The following is a 12288-nucleotide window of genomic DNA, read 5'->3' on the forward strand; positions in this document are numbered from 1 at the left end:
TCTTGGAATCTCGCAATAAAGATTGTTCACAGTGCTTATATGCCTTTTGATATGGAGAAAAGTGTTGGCAATTGTTTTATGGAAAATTACTATAATAGTCTAATTTGAGAGTTTATATCCAAATATAGACGCTTACAAATAAATATATCACAGTAGTCGAGACTTCCTTACCATCTATTTTGTTAGTAAAAATTGTCAAAATCCAATTAAATATGTCATGTGATACTGGTTGGGCCTCACATGTGTAAATTAGGGATGTGCACGGGTTAATAACCAGCCCGACCCGACCCGAACCGTCAAAACCCGTGACCCGGAAATGCAAGAAAAATTGAACCGAGACCCGGCCCGTTGACTCCACGGGCGGGTCGGTTCCGGCCCGGGTTTAACCAGGTTGGGCTCGGGTTTTTATGGGTGACTCGAAAATGATTTCATGAGTAGCTAAAAACAAATACCAAAATTGTCAAAAATACTACAAAATTCAAAACTACATCAGTAGCTTGAAGACAATACATGAACATTCATTTCATCACATCATTACATGTTCATAGATTCACCACACCATCAGTAGTGTTCATCAGTAGCTTCATGGATACCAAATTGCCAATAATTATCACTGTTTTGAGAGAGAGATATGATTGTGGTTTGTTTATTTGTGTTTCTTTTTGAGTAATGAAAAGTTTGTTTTGAGAAGGGTTATTTTCAAATGAGGTATTTGTTATATAATAAATATAATAGGTACATAGATATATGCAATTAGATGTATACATGTATACGGGAGTAAGTTACACGCTGTCAACATTATCTTAATTTTTAAATAGAGTGAAAATTTATGCCGTTTTGTCCATGTATATGACCAAATTTCATAGATAAATGTATATAATAATTGTACTTACAATGATAAAAATAGATAAAGGACAATGAATGACTATACAGTCAAACATCTCTTCAAACTTTTTTTATCTTTTCATTCTTCTTTCTTCTCAGTCACAAATATACAACAACTTTTTTCTTCCACTTACACAACAAACACCCTTTCTCCTCCCATTGTCGTTTTCAACATGCTCAAGATCTACAAAATTCATCAAATTCTTCAACTCCATGAAGATTCACCAAAAACTTATGACTTATTGCATAACTCGGGTCTAACGTGTCAAAACCGTAAACCGTGGGTTTTGACCCGGACCGAATCGAACCCGGGAAAACAATGAAACCAGGAACCGAGAACCGGCCCGTTTGGGCTTCGGGCGGGCCGGGTACGGGTGGGTCAATGCCGGGTTACGGGTTTTCGGTTATAAATCTCATCCCTAGTGTAGATACATCATTATTGATTATTGATGGTAATTTCAAACAAAAAATTTTCTATCAATCAAGCAGTAATGATTTACTCTTTGTTGTCAAAATCTACCTTAACATGTTAAGTTTTTAATTTATTGAAGCTGTAGAGCTACAATACTTATTTTGGTAACAGGTCATTTTAGTACGGAGTAATCAAGAAGCTTTTTGTGAGTAAGTAAAATCTATCAAAAAAAATTTTTAAGCTCTTTATATTATTTTTTTTCTTAAAAGATGGCTTTAAGACTTTACACAATTTACCAGGACTTTCTTAAAACAATCTACAACATAGAAAAGCATATTTTCTTCTAAAGCGAAGTTTTTCCGATATTACAATACTTTTTGAAAAGGCATCATAGATTATAAATTATTACCATAACTAAACAATTAATCAATGCTTACCGAATATATCACTAGAACTCATGAGCCGAATTACATATACGAATCCTTTCTACTCGAACCTGTTTTAGCATTCGGATCCTCACTAGAAGTTTTTACTTTCACCCTTTGAGTCTTACTAGTTTACACAAAGAAGAACTTCTAATATGGGTAGATGGTAAAAAAAAAGTCTTAACAAATAAGTAACACATGTCATCATTTAATTGGGTATTGATATTTCTTATTAAATTGGGTAGAGTAACGAAGTCTTGACCATTGTGGTATATTTTTTTTAGGTGTCTATATTTGGACATGGACACTCAAATTTGACTATTAGAGTAATTTTCCCATTGTTTTATATTAACAGCCAATTAGTAGTGTGACATCCAATTGGGTAGTATGTTACGCATATTTAGGATTAAACCCAGGGCTGTTAAAACACCCTGCCCCACCCTAGTTTGTTTTTTAACAACTTGTTAGTAGTGTGACATCTAATTAGGCAGTATACGAAACTTGAACCATAGATAAAAATAGTAATTTTAAAGTTGGTCTTTTTCATTAATATTAGCTTGCCATCCAATTTATGGAATTAACAAATATAGATCAATGAAATTTTTTTGAACAAATTCAATTGAAATTGGAAAGAAAAGATGCACAAAAAAAATAATTCTTAGCGGAAGTAGAAATTGTGGGAGGTTGGGCCGAAAAAAGTCCATCCAAGAAAAATAAATTATACAAATACTTGTCCTCAAAGCCGAAGGTAGCCTCCTCTTTCTGCATCATTAAAGGTCCGTTTAAGGAAGGATTTTCGGTTACTTGACCAATTTCTTTTTAAAACTCTTTGTCTTCTCCAGCCGGTTATTCGTCTATAAAGAAATGGAAATAGGAAGCATAACAGAACAAGAACTAATGTCGTCACACAAACTAACATTACGTTTCTGAAACCATTTTTCAGCTTCGGATCTCTTTGTTGTGTCCAAGGCACGCCTCCCACGTTCATCCCAAACACTGTCAAAAGTTTTCAATGTCAATCATCAACTTAGGTGAAAATGTTGCATATTGAATTCAAATATTTATAGAATTGCGCCACGTTTATTGAATGTAACTAAGTTTTTCTTATCGTACATGGCTAAAAGTACATATATATAGTTTCTTATGGTATATGGAGACGTCAATAGGGGAGCTTGAAAGAGGAATGTTACCTCCTGTGATGATTGATAGAGGAAGGAATATGATGGAGAGAAAAGATAGATAGTATAGTTTGCGGTTAATTTGTTCAGCCTGCCAACTATCAAGACCAGCCTGGACGGCTGTGATACGATTGCTTATGAAACCAACATTGTCCTTTAGTCTTTTCAGCCGCCCAATTAACTCTTCAAGTGAATTTATGTCTTCGTTTTTAAACCAATCTTTTGCTGAACACTTTTCTTTCACTCTCGGGAACACTTGTTCCCCATGAGTAATCACCTGCAATTATATAAAGACAAGATTGGAAAGGTTCCAGAGGCGAAATTTTCAAGCCTTTACTTATGAATGGGTCAATTTGGTTATGATATATCTTTAAAAGGTCAAATGGGAAAAAAACAGCTTACAAAGAATGGGTCGAAGCTTGCCTTGAATATATATGTTTATATGCATGAGACCTTCTAAATCATGTTATTATTGGGAAATGAGGTTATTATTGAAGTAATAAAACTTTTATAATCATATTTGAAGAATTAAGCAAACAGGTAAAAGAAAAGTGTGAGTTTTTGATTCTCAAACGTGCGTGGCCTAACCCCAAGATAATTTCATGACCATTCCGGGCCATGCTAAGATGTCTACCCAAGGAAATTCGAAGTCAAAACTAATAGCTATTGTAAGGACATTAGGATGCCTGATCACTAGGCAACTATGGTGATGGTTAGAAATCAATTATCTGCTATGACATCAGAGTTAAGAAGTGTTGTAGCTCAACCCAACCCTGTTTGCCCTGTTTTGACTGAAGCAAAAAGTTATGCAATTTGACCCGTAACTATACCCAATCCCACCTGGCTGTTTTGACCAACATAAATATTACCCAGTTTGACCCATTACCCAACCCTCTCATTCTACCACTTCTAGATAACTTTCTAGAAAATGTGTTGCAAAACTTATGCAGTTTTGTTAACTTGTAAAGTCAAACCTAGAACCTTTGAGATTTATACATGCCATGGTTGGTTGGTTGACTTGGATAAACCGTTTTGAGCAGATTCTTTTTCTGTAACTTAACATAGTAACCCTCATCTATTTCCAAGCTATGAGCTTGAGATTCAAAAGTCAAATATGGCGCTGCTTGGAAGATGAAAGGATTTTAAAATGGCATGACTTACCTGCAAAAGGCGTTGCAAGTCTAGATGCATTTTTGGAAATCTTCTGTCATCCAATAATTGTCTCTTCAAAGAAAATCCACCTGAAAATTTGGAAATTTCCCAATTTAACACAAGTAGAAACACAAATATTTGACTAGATGAACCTATGAATGGCAATCCAATTAGAATAGTCATAGACACATAAAATACGCGTTACCTTTATCCAGATCAACTTCAACTGAATCAAGCTCAATCTCAAGTTTAGTAACAACATCTTCAAGATGATCTACATGTGTATCGATAACATGAACAACAAGATTTGAAACAGATCTAGGAACAGGATTATCAGCCTCTTCGGAATGATTCATAGTCAACAAGAATTCAAGAACATGTTCTTTGATCACAATGCCACCCCTATCCACTGTCTCATTGCTACCAAATCTTGGACTCGGGCTCTCAACACTCGGAATCTCACTAAGCAGAGACTGACCCACAGGCGAAAATCCCAATCTAGGCACCCTCCCTAATGAAACAGTAATCACCGAATTCTCAGTAACTCTAGCAGCCAATCTAAATGTAAACTTGCTAGCTGCTGGGCCAGGTGAGTTGACCCGAAACACAAGTGCACCATCTACATGAGCACAATACGGCCCGTTACTAACTAAAGCAAGAATATCTTGCAACTTTAATGGCGGACAAAGAACGTCGATTAAATATTGTGCAGATTGAGAAAGCTTTTGGTTTCCTTTAGGAAGTTCAACATGATACCAACAGAACTTTTTCCCACTGCCTTCAACTAAGTCCCATTCTTTATCACTATAATTTCCATATCCATCAAATATATATGATTTTAGTCTAACTAGACCTGGATAATGAGTCCTAAAAGGCCGAATCTCGGGATGTTGAGATCGTGTAGACGATCCTCCTGCAACTTCTATTTCCACAATGTTTGTATCGGTATCATTTTCTAGCTCTTTTACAACCATGTCTAGCTAGCCACAACTTTTTTTTAGATATTAAGTCAACACATGGCATGTAATGTGATATATATTTCAAGATTATAGAAATCTAGCTAGTTAAAGATTGAAAATGAAACATGATATTGATCCATACAGAAAAACACATACCTCATTGTAGCATGAAACTCATTCTTTTACTATGAATGATGGAACCAAAATGACATTTTAAATGGTTTGTCAAACATACCTCATATCTTATCTTATAAAATAATATTTGTAACTTTTTTAATATGTATTTTAATTAGTTGTTAAATTTAGAAAAATTATGAGAGACGGAGGAAACAATGAAGAAAAAAAAAGATATCACCCAAAGAATAATGTGAAGATAGGCATGATTCACATCTAATGGGGAAGTTTCCGCGAAAGTTCATCATCCATGCATAGTTTTTGACTCTTTGTTTATTCTTAAACAATATCAAAAACAATACTCGTAATAATAAATGTTCCAAAATAATATAACTTTAATAGAAGCAAGTCTTTATAATATTAATTGGTTGTACCTTTCTAAATCTTCTTTAATAATATAAAAACGCACTGAGATTGAACATAAAGTTGGCATTTCATTTTAAATTACTGCAGCTTCTAGCAAGTTGAATTATTAGGTCTTCAAGGACCACAGTGATAAAAAGCAGTTAAAACTCATGTGTCAAAGATATAGTGAAAAGAGTAATATGACATGACATGTATGTGAAATCTGGATTGTTATTAGTAATGTTTTGTAGCTGGTGTTATTCATATGAGTACACGACTATAAGGAACTTCCGTGTCCGTTATCCGTTTTCTTCATAGTCTTAACAAGGTATAACGCCCATGTGGGGGTTGGGAGCAGGTTTCCAAGCAATCGCATCATCGTCATGAGCTTGATATATAAATAAATACCACCGATGTTTTTTTTTTCCTGAACATTCACTACGAATACGACATCACGGAAACCTCATCATATAATGTTGAAGCCTGGCACGTATCCTAGACAACGAGATTTTAACCATGAACCGTTACAAGTATTCAGAGGGAAAATCTCAAACATTGAGGATCAAACTTAAACAACTTGAGTAAAACAGAAAGTGTCTATAACTAACTGGGCTGAACACTATTTGTAATAGCACCGATGTTAAAATTGAAAAATGACCAATCACAAGGACAATTAGTGATAATAGCCTTAAAAAACAGAAATGCAATAGCCTTTCTATCTTCTTGGACTTTTTATAACAAGCCCAAGTATCCAACATAATGTGGCGCCTTCAAACTCAACCTCTACTATACTATCCAATATCTAATGGGCCTAGAAATGTAGCAAACTCTTGACCTAAACCCAAAATGTTATCACCCGTATAATTTAAATAAGGGATCTCCGTCATAGAAAAGTCAAAAATCTCACCATATATATGATAGATGTATTCTAATATCTAAACATCAGTTTTTCATCATAAAAGTATAATGTGTTAATAACAAGTGATAATTATTAAGTCCCTGAGCATCACACACTGAATTATGGCCATCAAACAAAAACCATATAACATGACTACATTGGTTTCAGTTTTTTGCATACAATGATACAATGTTATGAAAAATACCACACATTGAACTGGTAGGAGTAATATTAAACTAATTTTAACTTACAAACTACATCGCTAAACAAGTTGTAATACATGTTTCAAAAGTTAATTAAATACATTCAAGTAAGGTTTTATTCTTTTTTTTTTATCTAATAGTTACCAAAAACTTATATTGAAAAAGAATTGACCAGCTTTGACCGGTCAAACATGCTTTAAACGTAGTCCAGTTCAGCCTTTTTGATCCGGTTTGATCTAGATCATTTCCAAGTAGTAATTGAATCTGGTTTCATGAAATTACCGGTCTGAGCGGTCATACCAACCGACTGTGTGCAATGTGCATACAAATGTGGCAATGTGTCGTCTTATAGGAAAACTAACTAGCTTTAAACCCGTGTAGAAACACGGTCAATTGATAAACATTGATATAAAATTTTGTTGACGCTACAAATTTATCTAACGACGGACAAAAAAAATTCATTAATTACATGTATTGGTTATAACTTAAGAAATGATAAGGTACCTTATAACTTAAAATGTAAAAAAAAAATCATATTGTAAAAGTTTAACAACTATAACCTTATCCTAAATCCTAAACATATATAATAACTATGTTTTGTAACAATTATTCTTTTTATCTACATCGATCAACACATTTATAATGCTAGAGTACGCAAAAGACTTGTGAAAGAGTGATGAGAAGTAGCAGAGGATGAATTTCATATATACAAATTTTTTTTAAAAATTATTTGTTATCTTTCTAATCAATCATCATTCACAGTTTTTACTGTTTTTTTTGTTTGTTTGTTTTTTAATTTTTTTTTGCTTATGAAGTTCTTTGTTGCTATTATCTTTGTCACATACTTACAAAGAATTATTCAAAATTTAGAGACATAGAAAAATACGATGTATACATGTTAATTAAAATTTATATGTTGTTGAATAAATTTAGTTTACAAAAGTTTTGGGAATCCTATTTATACTTATTTATCTATATATATATATATACACTTTATATATGTTGTTGAATAAATTTAGTTTTAAAGCCGTGTAGAAACACGGTCAATTTATAGTCATTGTATAAATTTTTTTTGATGTTATATATTTATGTAACGACGTACAAAGTAAATTTCATTAGTTACATGTATTGGTTATTTTCATGATTTGTTTAAAAAAATAAAATTTTAAATGTTTTACCATTTAGACAAATAAGATGTTATAAATTTTAGAATAATGAAAAAAAAATGCAAAATAAAAAAATGATAAGGTAACTTATAACTTAAAATGTAACAAAAATGTTGTAAAAATTGAATATGGATACGTATACAACGATTTTTTTCGATTAAATTTGATAAACATAGATCGATTTTATGTATTTTTTGTAATTCCATTTGATAAGTTTAAGTTTTTGCAACAACCAATGAGTTGTGAAAGAAAATCAGCCAAAACAATTTGTAATATAATATATAGTAATTGTACTAAAGGATATAAGCAGATGAGTTTGTAATCCATACTTTTAGCGGAGCCTCAGGTTTAGTTACAATGTAACTAAATTTTAACAGTATTGTTTAGTCAGTTTTTCAATATGAGCTGTATTGTGTTAGATTTGTTTAGAAACACGGATAATACGTAGAGCTTATATAAATTTCTTTTGACACTAAAAATTGTGTATGCATATGTATAAAACCAATTTCATCAATTATATATCACTTTATTTTACTAATTTGGATTATATAAAAATTTTTTTTTGTTCAAAGTCAAATTATTCTATTTATGAAAGTTACTAATATTACTATTAGAAGTTAAGTTTGATATACACTTTTATATTTTAAAGGGGGTGAAGTTGACAATATAATATAGTTAAACCCTTATGCCGTATATGTTAGTTACTCGTGTAGGATTTACAGTTACGTTTTTTTAATTAATCATATCAGAAATGGGGAAAACATTAGCTACCGCATATTTCAAGCCTCGAATGGTAAGTGTCGATTTATTCTTAATGAATTTGTTATTATTTTACTTTACTTAGACATGATCCAATTGCTTGAAATTTGTTTATCAGATTAATTTAGTAAAATATGTTTGGGGGTTATTCTAAATTAGGGTTTGCGATATTTTAAATTACAATACTTCATTAGATTAAGATAATTTATGAAATATTGGGCCGTATATGTTTTATGATTTAATACAATATCTAACTTTTAGGGACCATTAGTGTTTTATAATATACAATTTCATGTGTTTGAATAAAGTTTAAAATATTATATTTTTTTTGTTTTAAAAAGAATGAATTAGTTTAAAAATGTTTGATGTGAAATACATAGGTTATATTATAATTCGGTTTTAAAATAATTTATAAATCTGTACAGGTAAAATTTCAGATACTTGTTGATGTTCCAAAAGATGGAACTTACAAAGAATTTCTGGTAAGTTGCCATATAACTAAATTTCTATCTTGTAAGAAAATATGTTATATCTATTTGAGTTAAGTTTTGGTAATTTTTCATATAGATAATGCCCAGAATTTTCAAGAACGAAATACTGGATAATTCCAACAAAATCACTTTGATTGATTTTAGAGGGCGTAAACACGTAGTTTTTGTTTATGATATGGGTTCTGGTATTTTGAAAATTGGATATTGGTCTTGGAAGCAGTTTATTTCATTGAATGATGTTGGGGAATTAGGAATTACTAAGATGTTCTTTAAAAAGGTTGATAAGAAAGTGTTTGAGGTTATATGTTTCAATTCTTTGGGTATCGAGTTGATGAGGGATATATTCGACGGTAACTGGGTGGCTAAAAGATGTTTGATCAAAGTTTCTTCTACAACAATTAACCAAGAGGTCAGATTACTGTTTGATTTTATTTTTTTCATTTACTTAATGACAAGTACATTTAAACAAATATAGTTGGTGGTCTTTGACTGATATGTTATATTTATGATATCTTCACAGTGCTTTCCATCTTTAATTTTGAGTGAGTTGAATGAGGAATCTGACTTCAAACCTGATAAGGATGTGGAAATAATTGGACCTCTGCAGGATGAAAGAGTGAAGGTTATGTATAAGCTTCATCCAAATAACCAGCAAAATAATGAATGGCGTGCGGTTGGTTTTTATGGGTCTCAATGGACTAACTTAATGATGGTTAATGGTGTGGATGCGGGATACACGATGATGTTGACAAGTTGTGGACAAGAGAAGTATTTGTTTGATGTTTTTAATCAAAACAATATTGGAGTAGGTTTCATCGTTGATGCATGTAAGTTTATTATTTTGGTCACTAATTTTTAAAGTTATATATTTTGATCGTTAGATTTTCAAACATTAACCTGTGTAAACTGTTTTAGTGTTTGAGGACCTGCAAATAAAGAAAAAGTGGAATGAGGCAAAGATTAATGATAAAACATATGATTCTCAAATCTTCCATCAGTGCATAATAAAAAAACATAATCATACAAAATTAAAGCGTCCGTTTTTCTTGCACAAGTTTCTTGAAAGTTGTATGACTCACAAAGAAGTGGTATGTAAATTTAGGGTTATTTATTTTGCTATTGTGGTACTAATCTCTCGCAAATTGTTTTAATAAATGATTATAAGATGTGTATGTAATTGATATATAAACTTTTAAATATTGCAGACAGTGCCAGCTTCTTTTGTTCGTGAGCATAAGGTGTATGAATATAATGGAGTTAATTTAGTTTTTGGTCACATGAAGTTCAAAAGAGATCTCGTTAAAAAGATTGATGCTCGCAGACCCGGTGATTTTTCACATGTTAAGATCAAGTTTGATTGGCCAGTGTTTATGCAATCCACTGGTTTTATTGTTGGCGATTCTATAAAATTTGGAATAAACAAAGAAAGATCAGTTGTTGGTGGCCACGTTTATCTTGAAGTATGTTGATTATGTTCCTCAGTATGTAAGGATATTTCTCTCTAATCTGGATGTGTAACATAAGTGTGGTTTATCTGAAGTAACGTATTGAAGAAATTTGTAATGCAGAATATTAATATGTTGTTAGTTCTGAACAATTTTACAGCAACACATTACATGTAATTTCGGATAATGGTAAGTGTTGCAATCTATGTGTGTTAATCCATAAAACTCTAAAGTGTATTTGAAGCCTCATACATAGAATTTTATAGGGCCCAAACGCTTTAGGTCTATTACAACATGTCATGTATATCAGGTTTCTGCAAAAGATTATTATCAGTAATCTTCAAAACATGTAATTTTATTATCAGGTCTTATACACAACATGACATTACACTAATCTTCAAATCATGTATTTTATATAAATCCTAGAAAGATGACTAAATGTTTGAGAAAACCAAACAGATGGACTATAAAGTTGTTGGTCTATTTAATTGTTACTATTGAAAATAATTCCATAAACCATAAGAAAATTTGCATATAAGTTGTATGACTATAAAACAATTGTTTCTATCTAAACGTCCATCATGTATCTTGTTTGAAACCAACCACAACATGACTTAACACAAATCTTCAAATCATGTAAATTTATATAAATCCTAGAAAGTGACTTAATGTTTGAGAAAACCAAAGAGACTAACATATATGATGTTGCTCTACTTAATTGTTGCTATTCAAAATAATTCCATAAACCATAAGAAAATATGCATATAAATTCTATCACTATAACTCATGTTGGGTTAAAAAAAAAAAATTAGCATAATAAATGGGCTACATAAAATATGTAGAATACAAATACTAAAAAAAAAATATAAAGCAAATACAAGTTAGTCTCTTTGTACACTATGTATTTGTTAATTTCAAGTGGATATTTAATCCACTTGACCAAACACGGCTTTAACTAATAATCTCGCCCACCACAGAAACACTAAGCAACTACTCTCACTTCCGATCAAAGTGTTATCCATTTTAGATCAAAGAACACTGATGATGGCTGGAAAGGTTAGTTTTTTTTGTATTTTTTGTTCTTTAATTTGCTTCATTAATTGATTATTGAATATGTAGTACTCATGCTCTGAAATACATGTGTTTCTTTGTGATGTTAGGGTTTTATTATTTAAAGGGTTTGAGGCCAGTTTTGGGAGCATGTGTCTGTTAAGGTTTGGAAATAATGTTCCTTCTAAGTTTCTTTTAGGGGACAGGGGTATAATTTTTAATTTCATTATGTTGTTTTCGTATACCAATTTGGGGACCATACTTTTTTCTATATTCTTCCAATAAAAGCTATTGATTCGATATTTGTATGTGTGGTTGTTTAACCATCCTAGGTTTACCACTATCTTTTATATTACACACACAGACAAACACACATACATACATCCAAAAGTATATGCGTCTTTGTCCTCTATGTTTCTATTATTAGTATATTCAGATTAATAACTTTTTGGTTTATTTGACTTTCATCAATAGCTGGAGTTTGAATTCGAATTTCTTGTGAAATGTGGAGACAATAAGTTGTTACTAAAGCACCTGGTTAGTCCTTTCTACAAATATACATTTAAAATATGATTTTCTGATTCCAATATATGTATGTTTTCTTTTCCAAAATATCATTTTGATTATGTGTTTTTAGGTCATATCGAATATTGTTGGTAATGTGCTGCCAAAGTCAAGTACCTTTACCATGACATTAATAGATGGTAGGGGCAAGACACATAAGGTTCATGCTTCATGTTTGGAAG

The 12288-nt window shown here is 31.5% G+C and overlaps 1 protein-coding gene across 1 annotated transcript; it reads right to left on the reverse strand.

Annotated features, from left to right (window-relative positions):
• Positions 1-2264: 2264 nt before the first annotated feature.
• LOC122594225 lies at positions 2265-5171 on the reverse strand. Its single transcript, XM_043766694.1, has 4 exons — positions 4258-5171; positions 4062-4141; positions 2913-3177; positions 2265-2718 (listed from the first exon to the last, which is right to left on the reverse strand). The coding sequence occupies exons 1-4, from the start codon at positions 5024-5026 to the stop codon at positions 2459-2461; spliced, it is 1374 nt and encodes a 457-aa protein (XP_043622629.1). The 5' UTR covers positions 5027-5171; the 3' UTR covers positions 2265-2458.
• Between the last annotated feature and the right edge of the window lie 7117 nt (positions 5172-12288).

This window comes from Erigeron canadensis, chromosome 3 (genome assembly GCF_010389155.1).
Source record: "Erigeron canadensis isolate Cc75 chromosome 3, C_canadensis_v1, whole genome shotgun sequence".
Classification (NCBI taxonomy): Eukaryota; Viridiplantae; Streptophyta; class Magnoliopsida; order Asterales; family Asteraceae; genus Erigeron; species Erigeron canadensis.

What these genes read in the sequence shown, in the direction of transcription:
- LOC122594225 (XM_043766694.1), bottom strand. Translation starts at nt 5,026, where the DNA reads ATGGTTGTAAAAGAGCTAGAAAATGATACCGATACAAACATTGTGGAA. An exon ending in ACTTGCAACGCCTTTTGCAG is followed by an intron (nt 3,178 to 4,061) that starts GTAAGTCATGCC and finishes ATATAATTGCAG; the next exon opens with GTGATTACTCATGGGGAACA. An exon ending in TCTATCAATCATCACAGGAG is followed by an intron (nt 2,719 to 2,912) that starts GTAACATTCCTC and finishes AACTTTTGACAG; the next exon opens with TGTTTGGGATGAACGTGGGA.